Raw genomic sequence first — 17,944 nt, 5'->3', positions numbered from 1 at the left:
CCCACTTCTCCAACCTATCCAGGTCTGCCTGGATGCGGTTCTTGCCTGCCGGTGTATTCACTTTACCCGACAGCTTGGTGTCATCAGTGAACTTGAACAGGGTGCTCTCCACACCCTCGTCCAGGTCACTAATGAAGATGTTGAACAGCACCAGCCCAAGGACCAAGCCCTGGGGGACTGTGCTGCCCACACCCTCCCAGGTCGACATCGACCCGTCCACCACCACCCTCTGGGTTCACCCCTGGAGCCAGTTTGCCACCCATGTGACTGTGCATTTGTCAATGCCGCAGTCCCTCAGCTTACCCACCAGAATTGGGTGGGAAGTCCTTCTGGAAGTCCAAGAAGATGACATCGACTTCTTCCTTCACATCTAAGCTCTTTGTTACCTGGTCATGGAAAGAGACCAGGTTGGTCAGGCAGGATCGGCCTGGCATGAACCCGTGTTGGTTACCCCTCAACATCACTTCCCCTGCAGGGCGCTCACAAATGTGGCCCTTGATAATTTTTTCAAAGACCTTCCCCAGTATAGAAGTGAGGCTGACTGACCTGTAGTTGCCAGGCTCTTCCTTCCTCCCCTTCTTGAAAATAGGGACCACATTGGCCCTTTCCAGTCCTCAGGGACTTGGCCCGAGCACAGGAGTCCTCAAACAGCCGTGCCAATGGCTCCGCAATGACACCAGCCAATTCCCTCAGCACCCGCGGATGAAGGTCATCCAGGCCCGCTGACTTGGATACATCTAAGCCCTCCATGTAATCCTTAACTAGGTCTAAACTAACAGTCGGGGGACTCGCATCCTTCCTGGGCCTCTCTGCACTATCATCCGAGAGCACCCCATTGTCAGCAGACAGGAACATGGAGGCAAAAAACATGTTAAAGAGTTCTGCCTTCTCTCGCGCATCTGTCACCAACTGCCCTGCCCTGCCCTGCCCTGCCCTGCCCCGCCCCGTAGGGGTCCAATGTTACCCTGAGACTTCTTCTTGCTACCTATAAACTTGAAGAAGGACTTTTTGTTATCCTTAATCCCAGTAGCTAATCTAAGCTCCAGTGCAGCTTTAGCCTCCCTTACCAAATCCCTACAAGCCCAGGTCAGGAAGGTGTACTCCTCCTTTGTCCCCGTCCTCTGCTTCCACCGCCAGTACACTTTTTTCTTTTAAAAAAAAAAGAAGACACTTACAAAGGAGGTATATGATAAAAATAAGGAGAGATCATCTCTTTTTACTTTCCATCATCCACAGTTGTAACCCTTCAAGAACAAATGTAAGCAAAACTATTTTAAGGCATTTATATACATGCCTTTTTTCCCCACAATGCGCCAGATATCTGCCACTTTGGAGCAGACTCAGTTAATCAAGTCTGCTCCGCACATGAGCCGAGGTGGCCAGCACTGCACGACATGCAGTTGTATAAGCAGTGAAATGCACGTCAGTGCACAGAAAATGGCAATGGTGCACTTTTGAACCAAAGCACATCCAAGGTGTTTTAGTTCAAAAGCACGCCACTGCCATTTTTCTCAGCGCTGATGTGCATTTCACCACTTACACAACTGCAAGCATCACAGCACCAGGTGCTTTTCAAAGCACTCAGTGCTACAGCACTTGCACATGTAAAAATGCCCCTAGTGTTGGAACCAAAACTATATGCCAGGTTCAGATCCAAGACTCTAATGCAAACACTTTCTTACACACCTAAATTGAAATGACATACTTAGGGCTTTATCCCTTGCCTAGTTCATTCAAAAATCACTTTCATGTAGATAAGTCCAGAGAGTTTTTGGTTCAGAGTCAAGAGCTAACCTAAGGCTTAGGGAAACACAAACTTGGTTTGAACAAGATGCTGTTTGCATCAGGACATTGCAAAATACTTTTGAGTATACACAGCCACATACTGCATCAGATGCATCTGAAATCACTTTGGAAAATACAATATGGAGAGAATAGATATTATGGATTTTAGATCCTGAAAACAAGAAATACGGTTTACTTTTGGTTCTTTTTCCCCCCACAAAAGCCTTCAGATGAAGGAAGTTGAGTGCTATTAAAATATTTCAGACAAGATTTTGCTTCCTGGTTTACACCCACGCACATAACTAGCTCTAAGTTTATTTTCTTTACAGATATATACAGCTCAGCAGCTTCACCTGATAAGCCTTAGGTGGCTTCATTCACCCCTGAACGTGCTGTCTGCTCTCTCCCCATTCCCCTAAACTGTGGAATTTTTTAATATTTGTAACTTCTCTTAACCCAGCTGGGGATGTGATTTTCCCCAGCTCAGGCAGTTTCTCTAATTCATTGCTAGGAGATGAAACAAGAACAGGTTAGAGATGTAGTTTATAGACTAAACAGCACATTACAAGCAACCAAGCCTGTTCCACTTGAAATCAAGGGGAAATTACCCCAGTTTCCGTTTTAAGTATTACTACATCTCAACAATTTGCATGTGACTGAAGAACTGTGCAATGCACTTAAAAAAAAAAACCCCAAACCTCCTCCCCCACCAAATTTCACTGCACTATCCATTAAACTACTTCAGAAAACTCACAATGGGAATGTTGCCCTGAGCGCAAACAAATGATGCCTTTGAAAACTTTTGACCCATTTCTTGGTAAACAATAATCCAGGCAGTGCAGGTAGTAGTTCTGCTGCCGGTCCTGCAGACACACAATGCCTCCGATTGGCTGCTAGTGTTAGGATGCCAGCTTATTAGGCAATTAAAAAAGAACTGATGGAATACTGCCACAGTACCAAATACCTGGTGATCCTATGTCATCCTTTTTGGCGAGCGGGATAACCTAACAGCTTCCATTTGCTAGGGTTTTGGCAGGAGGGGGAGAGGTGTTGTTTGTCTCTTGGCTTCCTAAATCTGTACAGATTTTAGGGAATCTACTGGATTCAGAAGGGAAAATGAAATCATTGCTGCTTTTGCAGGCAGCAGATTGGGAAGGCAGGAAAGAGTTTCTTCTGCTCCCATTAAAGAATGTGAGGTGTTTCCTAAGGGGAACATCATAGACAATATGTAAAAAAGCTTTTGGGTTTGTTTGTTTTTTATTGCTCAGTGGCTTAAAGAAAAGTAGTGCTACTTCAAAGCTAGCAAGACCATTGGATATTTTTATTCATATGGCCAGGAAAAGTGACAACAGAAAAATGGTAACTAATAAAACATACAGTGTGGGAGCTTGACAAAACTGAAGTTCCTGGACCTAGCTGCCCTACATATGTATCTGTGGGACTCCCAGCAGCATACCTCAGACTCTGTAACAGACTGTTTGAACCATCTTTCTATCAAGTGCACATGACTCCACACCATTACTTAAGCAACCAGAATTATTAGAAATTGTCTTTAAGACATGAGAACAGAGAAACACTCTCTGCTTCTTTATGGGCCATTGAATGCATCCAAGATTTCTGAGACTTTGGGTCTGTGAGCTGGACTCATGGGTTTCTGGTCCTGCATTCTGTATTGAGCACAGGTAGAGTAAGTGCTTCTCACAATCTACATTTTACACATGCATTTGGTTTCCCCAGACAACCTGGAAAGTAGTGATGCTACATACTAATATACATATCTGTACTGATGTACATTTTGGGCATGTTCAAGTATATTTTTTACTTCCATACATGCCCATTGCCAGAAATCAGTGCAGGTGAATCTATTATTAAGACAGGTTAACTGTGAACAGAAGTAAAATAGCAGCTAACCCACATTCAGCATTTGCTCTACTGCACCCATGATGATAGGCAATAAGAGAAATTTAACAATAAGCAGTTTTCTTTGTGTGGATGGATCTATACTAACTGGAGGGAGGGCATGGGCAGGCCTGGGGACAGAGACTTCACTGACTTTTTTCAGTGAAAGCCTAGGGGCAGGGCTGGCTCAGCATGTGGGCAGACCACACGAGCTCTGGCCAAAGCTACAGCTCCACCTGGGAGGAGGGGGGTGAGCAGGATCCCACAAAGTCCCATGGGTGGCAGCAGAATGTAACCTATCACGAGTTGCGATGAGATCTTGTACAAATGTTCATTATGGCACTCTAACTTGCAGCACTGAAGTCTGATACCGCATCTATCCAGGGTTATCATAGAGCAGGATCTGCCATTTTTTTCAGCACTCTGTAGTCTGACCATCTGTTCAGTTATGACAGTAAAGCACTGCCTGTGCACTTGCTGTGCAATAAGTGTAACTTCTTACCTGGCCATAGAGACTAGCTTGTTCAGAGGCATAAGCTTTCATAGGGAATTACCTACTTAGTCATGTACTGAGGCAACCAACTTCAGCATCTAATGAAATATATTGTTGTTTGCAAAAGCGTGTCTTTCTGAATTAATTAATATCTAAGCTGCCTGAACATGAGCATGGAGGTTGCTCCAATGCACTGTGATTACAATGCATCAGAGCAGACTCAGCTGACTCTGTCTTGTGTATCAGCATCAGTATACCACAATTTTGAAGTGCAGGGATGCTGATACACAAGATGCTGCCGTGCTTTTTATGAGCTTTTTAACCCCAACAGGTTTGTAGGTGCTCAGTGCCCTCAATCCCTAGTGGAGTGACAATATAGCCAGGTATGGTTCAAGGACCTTTATTCAGCACTTCAACTTTATTTCTTTACATATAACTAATGGAGCACATCTTCATCATTCCTTGCCCAGATAACCTAGGACCTCCTCTCAAAGACCCTAGAGATTTCTGCTCTACAGGTCACTTGCCTAAGAGTCATTACTAGGAAACAAATGATCAGTCACATGTGAGGTTAAACCCAAATAACTTCAAAGGAGCCAGTCACCCTGTCACAGGTGGTCCATTGGTGTTAGGCACATCAGTGGGGCACACTGCTGTTTCCTATACTATACCAATGTTGCGCATAAAGGGAAGACCTCAGTTACCAGGGTTAACAACCCAGGATACTTTTCTTGCTTGAATTGACTTTATGGCACAATCTGCCCTTTTTCTCTCAAGATGAGGCATGTGATTGTGGGGTTTCAAATTATTTCAAGTAATAAAGATGCTATATGGGTATGCTAATCTCATCATTTAATCCATGTTACTGATTGAAAAAACTCTTACATATAGGAGAGGTGTTAATTAAGAGATGTATAAAATGGTCTGAGACAAAGAGACCTCGGGTTCATACACGTCTCTCTCTCTCTCAATAGTTTTTTTATTAGTAGTCTTTATGCATTTGGGAATTGAATATATGAATATTGTTCAAAATAGAAAATCAATATTCCTTGGCTACAGCAGTTTATAGCTTACACACACACACACACACACACATTAAAAGAACACTCAAAATCTCTAATAGAACAGTGAAGGCCAACCTTTTTGACAGGTACGCCCCTCACCTCCCACAGTGCCACTCCAATCCCCTTCCCATCTGATTTTCTGCTCTGGTTTCTGTTCCCTCCCCTACTTCTTCTCTCTTCCCTCCTCTCTACCTGACCTGCTAAGTGCCACTTGCGGCATGTGCTCTTGGTTGGCCACCCTTGTAATGAACATTATTAAAGTGCCAAATCAGGCATTGAGAAATGAGGAAATGCCAAAATACATTTGGCTGACATAGAGCTTGGAGACTATACCCTGAAAGCTCCACTCCCCACCCCACCAACCTCCCAACTATTGGCTGTCTGCTGTGGACCCGGAAGCTTAGACCCTGAGACCCACCTTTCTTCCTCCCCACATCCCTCACCAGATAGGGTTTCCAGATCCTTCAGCCACCCGGCTCACTGGACTGGCTGATTCCTAAGGCAGCTAGCACTCTAGGTTATGGGAGTGAGAAGCTTCCTGGCTTGAGAGTCTGCATGTGGGGTCTTTGGCCCTGGGGAATTCTTCATGGCAGGGTCAACCCAGAATCATGAATACTTTCTGGAAGTCCCAGCTCCAAAGAAGTCCATAAAGGAGGTTTGTTACATTTGCCTTTACTCTTGACCAATAAGCATCAGTATTTTCTAATGGGAAAATATTTCATTGGAAAATTCTGACCAGCTGTATAAACAACCAGGACCAGATTAATCCATAGGCAAACTAGGCACATACCTAGGGCCCTAAGTGAAGGAGGGGGCCAGTTGTGCTTATTTTACATATTAAAATAATTGAGTGAATAAAGTAATATAAATATGCAGTATTAAGTAGGGGCCCACAAGTCGGTTTGCCTAGGGCCCACTGAAGGATTAATTTGGCCCTGTGTACAACCATATTTGCTGCCGCCCCCCCAACAGGTTAATTCTGGGTACTGAATGACGTAGGAGTACCAAAGAAAACTATTTTGTGAGCATGTATTTAAAAAGTGTATCAATCCATTTGCACATCAGGCAGATTAAGTGTTTAAGTGTAACTTGATATTATGTTTCATTTTATGGCAGTGACATAAGTGTATATTCAAAATAATGCCCCTCGTTTTGTTAGTACAGTAGCAGAACAAAACAACAGGGCCTCAAAGAGTTTTACACAATCTCAGTCACCGTCTAAATTACAGTCCCGTTCAATATATTCTGCTCCCACCGGAAAGCCCCTTATACTTCTAATAAAGAGAGGTTCGTATAATTAGAATCAGACCCACTGCATTCATTATTTTTAAAATTAACATAATAAATAAACCTCTTGGTCTGACATGATCCACATCTTCATTTTCAAGTCTGGTTACCCAGATTTTAATATAAAGTTATACATCCCAGAGCTGGTCACTTACAAATAGGATATGGCAGGACATTTTTTTTACATAAGATATACTTATTAAGTCATTTCAGAATCAGTAACTTCTGCTCAAGCTTCAGTGACTTTTATTATGCCAATTCCATGTTAATAAAAAACCACACTGAGTAAGGGTTTTCTTGTACTTCTTTTGGCATAGGTTTGATTTCAGTTAAATAGTTTGATGACACATAGGAGTCCCATTCAGAAGTCATTGAATCTCAGTGGAAAACTCCTATTTATAAAATTACAGTGAAGGGGGAAATAATCATTCATTAAATCCTTCAGAAATAGTTACATTAAAACAAGTATGTGAAACTAACAAAAACAAGCAAAAATCAAGAAAATGTGATGTTATTGCATAAAAACACAAGTATAGACCTTTAAGATAGTCATATTAGATCCATATTATGCAGATATTAGAGCAGGTACCTGACGTGCCTTAAATTTTGTGATATAAACATTTCCCATGGAGAAGTGAACTGTTACATCCCATAAATTCTAAATGGAAAGAATATATAACCATTACCTATTCCAAAGGAACATGATACACACCGACATTAAAAGATACTCTTCCCTTGTTCTCTATAATAATCAGACTTTTTTATTACAACTTAAAGGTGTTAGACTGAGAGTACTAGAAAATGAAGTCTACTTTTTTTCTACAGAACAGATAGGACATTCACCCACCCACCTTCACATTCACCCACCAATGCACCTCATCATATTGCTTCAGGATTCAATTTCAGGCAGCAAAATGCAATCCCATTTCTGCAGACCCTATAAACAAACTTGCAAATTAATGTCAAATTGGGCAAAAGTTTTGTGATAGAGGCACTCTGTCACAAAGAAGCAAACAGGTGCCAAAAGTTCATTTCACATAGACTATTGCTATTAGAGTTAATACTTAGCTGTTACTGATCTGTATTCAATTTTAAATTATCTTTCTGAGCTAAAAGAATCTGTATCCCAGCATTTTTCTCCTTAAACTCTTCTGTCTCCCCCCCCGCACACACATGTGGTAAGAAAGCACTGAGTGCTGGCCAGTCTACACACATGTTCAATTTTCATCTCCAGACCACTTATGGTAATAAAAGCCACTACAGTAGAAGTGTTAACCAGATGGATACAAAAAACAAAACTCACCTGGTTTTACTGCAAACTCAAAGCTCAGAGTGGATTTGAAAAAATTCCATTTTTGCTAATTTCATTATGATGCAGTGTTTTCCTGTTACAGGGGTGTAGGTTGTAGCCATGTTGGTCTAAGGACATAGACGGACAAGGTTCTTTGGGTGAATCTGATCTTTTATTAGACCAACCCAAATAGTTGGTCTTATAAAAATAAAAGAATTTTTCCAACTATTTGAGTTGGTCTAATAAAAGGTATCAGATTTACTCCTGATCGCACTGACCTTTGACAAAATCTCATGGATTTCATTGGGAGCAAGATTTGACCTAAGGTCTGTCTGGGACTTTCCTGGGAGATCACAGATTTCTAAGTTTTTTTTAGCTGTTGAGTATTTTAATTTATGTTAACTCATGGGTCAAAGCAGGGTCCCTGTATAATATGTCTGATGAATTGTGCCTGAAGCAAAAGGGAAGTGCTTGTTTTAACTGTTCTGTGCTTAGAACTTGAGCTAAATTTTTAAAAACTAAATTAAAAATGGATTAAACGCTGTCATGTCATTATACATTAGTTTATTATTAATTATTTACAACAGCATACTTCATATTATCAGGAACACATAAGGTGTGGGTAAAATCTGGGCCCCATCCAAAAACCATAGAAGTCAGTGGTCTCTGAGCTGGTCTTTTATGTCACAGTGGGTTTTATTTGCTAGATGTTTTTTTAATGATGCCTTGTGTATTTTAGGAAGCAGAATGTGCCTACACCCTGTTTGTAGTTGCTATATTTTGGCTCACAGAAGCTCTGCCCCTGGCTGTTTCAGCATTGCTTCCTGCACTAATGTTCCCAATGTTTGGCATAATGGCATCCAAGCAGGTAATCTTCCCTTTCCTCTCTATTTTCTTACACTGCATAAATTAAATAGTCATCAATTGTATAACTGCCAAAGAAGGAATTGTGTAATATGGTAGTCTTGTTACTTGTCTCTTACTACATGTTTGTAGAACATTTACTGGAATAAGGATCACTTGCTTGCTTAAATTTAAGTAGAAGTTTAAATGATTGCCTTAGACGGAGAATAACTGTTTTAAGATCAGTAGATGAAAAATTGCTGTATATGTGGAAAATGTTAATATTGCCATAAGATATGATATGCCAAGTGCCAAACACCTACCTATCTAAACACCTCCATATACTCATGCTCTATGGGGCAGGAGGTTATCTGATGTGTTTTCAGTGAGATGTTGCTGGTTGCATCAATGGTAAACAGGTTATTAAAGTTAATACATGAAATACACTTGATGATCTTGGTTTTTGGTGCTATAGGCCTTATTATCTCTCCCATTTTTTACATTGGTTTAACTCACTTACTTCAGTGGAATTATTCTGATTCACGAGGGTCTAAAAGACAACCTTGATCTAATTAAAAACAAAATAGAAACTTCCCAGTCTGCCCACCTGACCTGCCTGCCACACCTTTATTGTAACTAGATAGTTGTTTATAGGTAGGAGGCTGCCCATTTTAATACCCTGATGCCAAGGGCATAATACACAGCTCTGAACCATCCTTACACCATGTCCCATGCTCACAGATGGCATCTAAAATCACTCCCCTGGCCCCATACCTGGGCTGCACTTGGCCATTGGCCCAAACTTGGCCTCAAGTGTCTGTAGACATGCCTTGGCCACCTGCCCCCTCACTGGGGCCTCTACTCCAGCCAGCTTATGCACAGTCCTGCAGGCCCCCACAGACCCTACCCTACACGGCCTTTGGCTTTCACTCTGCCCCCTCACTGGGGATTCTGGGCCTTAGGTCCGTTGGGCCTCAGGTGTCTGTTGATGAGCCTGGACCCCACAGCTCAGCCTATGGCCCACTCAGGCGTTATGTGTTTGTCGACGTGCTTTAACCTTGCCTCAGGTCCCATTCAGTCGGCCTGGGCCCTGTGCTTTTCTGTCATGGTGTGGTCCCTTAGCCTTTCCACTCCACAGGGTTACCCATCAGGTCATGGGGGCTGAGGATTTCCAACACCCCATCCTCACCTTTCACTGGGAAGGCACTGGTATGGCATTTCCTGAGGATTGCCCCACCACAGGCAGCCCCACCACACCATCCAACCCCAGCAGGGTGAAGCTTCAGGTCATGACCCAGGACCAGGAGCTTCCTCCATGCCCATAATTCCTACCCTGTCCACCAAGTGTTCTGACAGCAGCAGGACTCCTGCTGGGAGATGTTCACCCTTTGGCTCCCCAGTTACAATGCCTGGCCCTGCTCCCTGAGCCAGATCTTATACCCATGCTGACCAGCCCTCCACCAATCAGGCAGCCTCCTGACTGCCATGTGACTGTCTGATTGGGCCTGCTCCCACCTGCAGCCTGGTCTGCAGCCTGCACAAGCCCTTAAAGTGGCAGGCACCCAAAGGTGCTCTGGCACATGGTGTATATTCTATACATATTCCCAAATTTACTTTTGCTGAAACTGAGATTTAAAAAATGTGATCATATCAAATAGTGAGAAATAAAAACCCCACCCATTTAGTTAACAAATCTGTTTGATTTCAGGTGGCATCATCTTATTTCAAAGATTTTCATCTGCTGTTAGCTGGAGTAATTTGTTTGTCAACGTCAATAGAAAAATGGAATTTGCACAGGAGAATAGCTTTGAAAATGGTGATGCTGGTGGGCGTAAATCCTGCCTGGTATGTACTAAATACTGTAGCAAAAGACAGTAATGTTCAAAGAAAATTTTGTATCATGGAAATAACAGCCCACAGAGGTGGGGTATTATTTATTCAGAGTGGAAATCCAGGCCCTCATTGCTGATGAAATAAAATGGATACGTGAAATGCTTTGATTGAAGTATAGTAGGTGAAACTTTATTCTTTTGCTGAAATTCTAATCATAGGGATACTGTGGATAAGAATGAAAATGATTTTAATGCTACCAGTGTTCCGAATTGCTATGCAGCTTTCAGAACACAGAAAGCTTACAAATCTCTGGGTAATTTGAGGTTCCCATTTCTTAATTTATTGATAATAAATTACAAACCTGAAGCACACAACTGAAAAGCCATGTCATGTGTTCATTGTTAATTTCTAAATCAGTACTACTTACAGTATAATAGGCACTTTCCAAATATACAGTTAAAAGCCCTTAAGATTTCACAGTTCAAAGGAGGAAAATGAAATCTGTAGGACTGAAGAGAAGGAAAAAATTATACTTTATAAAAATTAGATTGAGGGCATTAATTCTTTATAATTGGCCTCTCCTTAGGTGGTATTTGTGAAAAAAGTTACCAAATAAAATTGACTCTCCTCTCACTTGAATAGTGCATTGAGGGAACTGAATGGACATGTTGCTCATTTAATATAAACCAACAATATTGCATGAAATTAATATTCCACTCTTTGGTTCTGAGCAGGAAGGCCAAGGGTAGAGCAGAGGCCTACATCTGCATGCCAGAAAGATAGGGTAGTGAATGAACTGGTGGTATGGATCTGACTTCCCACAATATGAAGTGCTTTAAGAAGCAGAAAGGGATGGAAATTAAAAGACTTGAAAAACAGAAATCATAGATATCAAAGGTACAAAGGGCCTGCTAGATCTAATCTCTCCTCCTGGCAGAACAGGATCATTCCTATTCTACAATGCTTCGTCAGGCCCACTATTAAATAATTTACATGATGGCACTTACATTATTTCCTCTTTTGGTAAGAATTCACCATTAGAAAAAATGTTCCTTTACTACCTTGTTCTATTTTCTCCTATTCACTCTTAGCTCTATACCTTGAGCTATACATGTTTAGTAATTTTAAGCTTCCTGGATATTTAGTCTCTACGTTATGGCTGAAATCTTGTAAGCCAATCTTTATCTGAGTTCTCTGCTGAACAGTTTCCTATACAGGAAGGAAATGTGCCCTCAGAGCATGGAGTGTCTACGGAGCCATTCTACAGCCAATACCCTGGGGGCAGCAGTAGTTTCTTTACAACACGGTATGAAAGCACAAGCTCAGTCTGCAGCTAAGGTGGGAAGATCCTGTAGTAAAGGATCCTCCAGTGTAATTCTCATCTCCATCCAACTCATAGCCAGTTCCACACATCCATAGCAAGCTGTTATATAAAGACCTGCTTTGTGCTGTACACCCTGCTCTTCTAAAGCAGTAGTCAGCAGCATGCAGGCCCTGCCCTTCCTTGTAAGAATTTTTCTACTTTTAGTACCAGGGCAGCCTGTGCAATCACAGAGACAGAGTGAATCTGCCCTTTTATGTTCATGTCTGAATTCCTTCCAGGTTTGTAAGAGTATATAAAGGCATCCAAAAGTAAATGCTGTATTTTAGGTACAGTGGTGCCAACAGGATACAGAGAGATGGCAGCTTCAGATATTCGGTATGTAATACTACTTTGTATGTAGCCCAAAATCACACAGGACAGAAAATTCTTCATGGTAAACCAGCAATACATGTTTTAATTGAACAGGCATACCCTTTGCATATTGATCTGACCTGAAATTCAGGGTACAGTTGTGCCCTGAGTCTCAATACAGACACATTTAGGAAAAACCTCAACTTTGTTTGTATTGTACTTAAATTTGAACGTGTGCTATGTTCAGCCTTGCCTTGCAGACCCACATGTGGGCTGACGGGTAAGGCTGGAAACGTGCTGGCTACAGGGGGAGTCCATTGGCGCCCAACATGCCAATATTTTTAAACGCCTTGTCCTGCACCTTGCATGCTGTTTGTCAAGATCAGGCAGATGGGCAGCCATGAGATCTTGGGATATCTACACATGTACTGCATAGTTTGAGGGAGGTAGGGAGGACACTTTAATTAGAGCGGCTCCAACAGCCATGTATTCAGTATCCTGCACTTCAAAATGGTGATGGTGGTGCTTTAACTAAAGCTCATTCGATGAGTTTTAGTTTAAGAGCCCCTACTGCCATTCTGAAGTGTGGGGATGCTGAATACACATAAAGTGGAGGCTGCTGGAGTTCACTAATTTGCACACTCCACTAGACTCGTATTAGACTTGATTAATCGAGTCTGTTCTGACATTTGCTAATTATCATGCATTGGAGCAAGGTCCATCACATGTCTAGGTGCCCTTGATGCCCAACAGTCACACACTTCCTCTCATACCAACACTCATGAGTTTGGAATTTGAAAAATTGTATGCCCAGTCCAAAAAATGGTGTGCCCTTCCATGTGCATCTGATATGGCAGGCTAAGTGCTTTTTAAGATTGAGGATAAAGTTCCTCAGATCCCTATTGCTTGATTATATTAACATCCGCAACAGGCCTGTCAGAATTGCCTTTGTCCCATTAGCAGCTTGGCATAACTTTAGAGCATCCTTAAAGCTACCCTAAATCACATCAGGAACCAGGAAACCTCCTCTGGCTAGCCCAGGAACAAGAAGTCACAAAGATGACATCAGGCAACTTTTGCCCACCCACTATATACATCAAGTGCATCTCAGCTGCAGCTGAGGATATAGCCCATAGGAACTAGCCATGTGAGTAAGGTAAACAGGGTTCTTTTTTCAGTGTTCAATGGCAGAAAGGAGTTAATTTTATTGATAATTATGAATTAAGGCATCATCCAAGATTCCATATAGAATCTATCTTAAATAACAGCAGATGGAATACATCAGGAAAAACGGAGGTTCACTAGGTCAGGACATGTTCTGTTGTTTTTTTTGGATCTCTTTTAGAGTGAATCATCAGCGCTTAATCTCTGAAGCTTTTGGGAACAGTTTAAAGCTCCAGTGTACTGAACGATCATTTGAACATCTGTCTATCAAATGTTTCAAATTAATGAAAATGTTTTTTCAAAGGAGTTGTCAGTGAAGATTTTTTCTTTACTTCTTCAGCACTCTGTGAGCCTGACTTATATTGCATCTATTTACAATGCAAATCTTTGTTCAAAGCTTTTGTTTTGCTAAGCCACCACTCTCCCTGCACTAAACTCCTCCCTGAAAACCAATCACTTCAACAAGTCGTATAAAATACTAATCCAAAACATGATTAAAATCAATGCCAGTCATGTTATTGACTTCAATGTGCTTTAAATCAGGCTCTATATTAACAGGATCTAAAATAAAAAAGTGCAATTCTGTATCATCCGTCACTTGTCTATTCAAATATAGAGAGAAACAATGCAGAGAGAGAGAGACTATCTATTGGCCCATAGTCTCAATTTAGCACAATTTCTTTATTATGTCTCTATCACATAAGAGCAATTTAGTTTTCAAATGGAAATATTACCATGAGTCATTAGGATGAGAAATACTAGAGGAGTAGCTATGATGTTTTTTTAAATACTCCAATTATTTTATGAGGGGAAAAAAAGTCTTCTCTCCTGTAGAGTAATCCTTATAACTCCTGTAATGCCTTTCATCCAGAGAAGGGTTCCAAAGTGCTTTATGAACGATATTAACTAGTTGCAAATAATGATATGCATTAGAGTCACTTCATCTACTCCCAAAATGGTGTCACCACTTCTGAGTGTAAAGCATGGCAATTGCTTAATGGTATTCATTAATAATTAATAAAACAGGAGCAACTGCTAACATCAACAGTGTTACTACCAAAGTGTAAAATCAGTGTGAGTGAGATCAGGATCAGTCCAACCATCTAGAATAACTTGTGTGATCCACCTTATTATATGTATATTATATTATATTAGTATAAGTTTTATGCATAGCTGAAAATCTAACATTTACTGTAGCACAGGTAAGCCATAGTACTATCCGGGGCACTGGTTCAGCATTCACTTAAAAGGAAGAGTGCCACCCACCCAACTGATTCTTTCTGCAGCACCTAGAATCTTACCTACAGAACCACTGGTCTAAGCAATAGCAAAGTTCTACATTTTTAGAAAGCTTATAAAATATGACAACATTAAAGTGATCTAGTCCTCATTTGAGTGCTATATTTTGTCTGAATCTGTAACAAACCTATGTGTCAGTACACCTCCAATCAAATATCCTACAAATTGTAACGTGATTATTTTTAAGTGTATAATAATATAATAATCTGTGTGAATTATTTTCTTTTAATGCTTAGTTTAGTTTCTTTTAATGCTTAGTTTAGTGCTTTCAAAATTCTATTTTTATGATGAAAATGTTTCCATGTATATTAAATTGGGTGCTGATAGCAGAGGTTAACATAACAGGAATACATTGAAGTATCTCTCATTTCAGGCTTACACTGGGTTTCATGATTAGCTGTGCCTTCTTGTCTATGTGGCTTAGCAACACCTCTACTGCTGCTATGGTGATGCCAATTGTAGAGGCTGTAGCTCAGCAGATCATCAAGGCTGAAGCAGAAGTTGATGCTTTAGAGATGACTTATGCGAATGGATCCACCAATCAGGCCTTGGAACTTGATGGTATGCACAAAATGCAATTTTTATATATGTCCATGTTCTTCAGCTCTAAAGGGCACAGGTACATGGAAGTTAAATTAATAAAGAAACATTAATGCCATTCTACAAGACAATGATAAAGCCTCACCTGAAAAATGTGAGTGGCCCATGCTTACAAAAGTTGAATTGAAACTGGAACAGATACATAACAGGGCTACTAGAATGATCAGAGCAATGAAGAATTTGTCATTGAAGAGTGAACTAAAAAAGCCTGGTTTGTTTAGCAAAAATGAAGGCTTGACAAGTGATGTGATTACTCTCATAAATTTGTCAGGAAGTGAAAACCAGGGAGGGAAGAGAGCTGATTAAACTGAAGGGCAATTATGCTCCGAGTAATGGGTAAAACCTTTATGAATAAATGCAAACTGGTACTTAGAAGAAGATTTCTATCAGAGGAATGAAATTCTGGAATAGCTTTCCAAAAGCAAGGATAGAAGCAAACAGCTTGCTGTTAAAATGAAACTTGAAACATTGGCAATCTAGATTATGTAAAATCAAACAATCTAACCGGTTTTAATAGGGAATTGATAAATTTATGAATTACATTGTGGTTGTCTGAAATGGCAGAGAACTGGACAGGAGGTCCCTTCCAGTCCAATCCCCATAAGTATTTATCTTTCTTACCCTCGATTATGTTACAGAAAGTATCAGTGAGTGTGAAGCCAGTGACTGGAAAGAGAAAACAAAACAAGCTAATAGGTAATGCTTATTGATTTCATGATTTGTATTTTAATAATTCCTTTAAATGAAATTGATCTTTTATTGCAATAAGCTATTTTTTTTCCAGGTACAACAATGACGTGGCTGACACAGTGTGTAAGATTGAAAAGGAAAAGGTATTTAAGATATGATTATTAAAAAAAGTAATGTAATTAGCATTATAATTTAAATCTGGAATTTATACCACACCTTTCACAACATTATTTGAATGATGATTTAATATTAACATATTAAAGTGTATGTGTGTATGCTCCTCACAGCCAAAAGTGCTGGAAAACATGAGAAATTCTGAAAGGTGACTGACTCGTAAAAAACCTTTTTTTTGTATAATGTGGGCGATTCCACACATACGCATTTACTGCACAGTAACTGAAATTATTGTGCAGTAGGGTCACATGTCTACACATGCATATGTGCATGCCTGTACCACACAGTAAATATGGCAATTTATGCCAACTGAACGTAAATTTGATACCTGCATGACGCAGGTATCAAATTTATGCCTGATTAGCTACTGCACATTAACGCACGTGTAGATGCCTTACTGCACAGTAACACTGTGTGTGTGAACTGACTCGGGATTAACTTTAGTCCCAAATCAGTCCACGCAAAGCGTTAATGCACTTTAGCACCTGCATGTGTAGATGCTGGCCTATTCCCGCTTACTGCACCTTAATTTACTGTGCAGTAAATTTAAGCTGGTGTAAATGTATGTGTAGTTACACCCTGTTTCATGTAAGATGAACCCTTTTTTGTATTAGTACAAACGAATATATAATCTTACTCAGCAGAATCCCCCACCAACTGAAACAGGAAGGAGATACAGAACCCAGAAAAACCATATGATGTGCAAAGTTATGTGCTTATCTGTTGCTTATTCTTCTACTATTGGAGGACTGACTACAATCACAGGAACATCCACAAATTTGATTTTTGCTGAGCAGTTCAATACGTAAGAAAATATACCAAATTCTCTCTACCTTTGTTAACTGGAAGTCTGTATTTTGTCCTTTTGGCAGGTCTCCCTGAGATAGTCACTATGATGTGGCAGAACTTGGCATTATACTTCTTTTATTTTGAGGTGGTTGGGTGTTGCCATACGTAAGATATACAATAAGATGCTATGGTAGCATTCTATTTGAAAACCTTCCGTTGCCTTAGGAAAGGATGCTAGTAATCACATCACAACATACAAAACTATGGACAGATTGTGTAATCTTTTCTGTGACTTAATCTTGAATAACCCTCCTGAAATGGATGAGAATTTTTGAAGAGTAGGTCACCACTTGGCATGAATGCCAGTCAAACAATCTAGCTATAGCAGACTTCTGCTCATTGCTAAATAAAATTTGAACTAGATTTTGATTGCTCTTCAATTCTGAAGCATCTGTAATAGCCCATTATCTTCTGGATAGTGTTTGGTATTTCTTTGACCGATATTGATAACCATTTTGACCATTTTCTTTATTATCTCAAATGTCTCCAGTGGGCTATCATGATTTATAAGTGCTAGAAATAATGGCTGGCTACCACCTACATCTTGTAAAAAATGGCATCACTAAAAATTAAGCATTTACAATAGGAAACATATCACAATTTAGGTTTTAAAACAGAAGAATAACAAAAATAACTACAACTTCAACTTAAATCTGTTTCTGTGCTTCATCAGCACAAAGATCTAAGGCCAGCCATATACTGCATCAAAGTTATGCCACTCCAGGGTAGGTTTATCTGTGATCTATGTCACCCAACTCATATGACAGTAATGTGTGGCCATTCTAGGCAACACCCAGCCTGCCCCCACCCCTTCACTGCCAGCCCAGATTAGGCCTACCTTCCCCCACTGTTGTCCCTTGGATTGGGCCCATTGCCCCCCCCCCCCCCCCACACACACACACACACACACCTGCCAATTGGGCCAGCACCCCCATCTCCCTGACACCCCAGATCCCCACTCACTCCCTCCCCACCACCACAGCTCCTACCTCACCTGA

The 17,944-nt window shown here is 40.7% G+C and overlaps 1 protein-coding gene across 2 annotated transcripts in view; it reads left to right on the top strand.

The window, feature by feature from the left end:
* The window catches only part of SLC13A1 (solute carrier family 13 member 1), a 94,477-nt gene that overhangs the window by 53,364 nt on the left and 23,169 nt on the right, over nucleotides 1–17,944 (top strand). The window contains exons 3-8 of one of the 2 annotated variants that reach the window (XM_019543446.1): nucleotides 8,559–8,687; nucleotides 10,371–10,507; nucleotides 15,007–15,194; nucleotides 15,872–15,929; nucleotides 16,018–16,066; nucleotides 16,739–16,902. In XM_019543446.1, coding sequence (XP_019398991.1) covers nucleotides 8,559–8,687; nucleotides 10,371–10,507; nucleotides 15,007–15,194; nucleotides 15,872–15,929; nucleotides 16,018–16,066; nucleotides 16,739–16,902 — 725 coding nt within the window. The remainder of the gene's footprint in view (nucleotides 1–8,558; nucleotides 8,688–10,370; nucleotides 10,508–15,006; nucleotides 15,195–15,871; nucleotides 15,930–16,017; nucleotides 16,067–16,738; nucleotides 16,903–17,944) is intronic. The other variant, XM_019543447.1, reaches the window with a different exon arrangement.

Source organism: Crocodylus porosus, unplaced genomic scaffold (assembly GCF_001723895.1).
Source record: "Crocodylus porosus isolate Cpor-Errol unplaced genomic scaffold, CroPor_comp1, whole genome shotgun sequence".
Lineage (NCBI taxonomy): Eukaryota > Metazoa > Chordata > Crocodylia > Crocodylidae > Crocodylus > Crocodylus porosus.
This window is presented reverse-complemented; position numbering and strand designations above follow the sequence as displayed.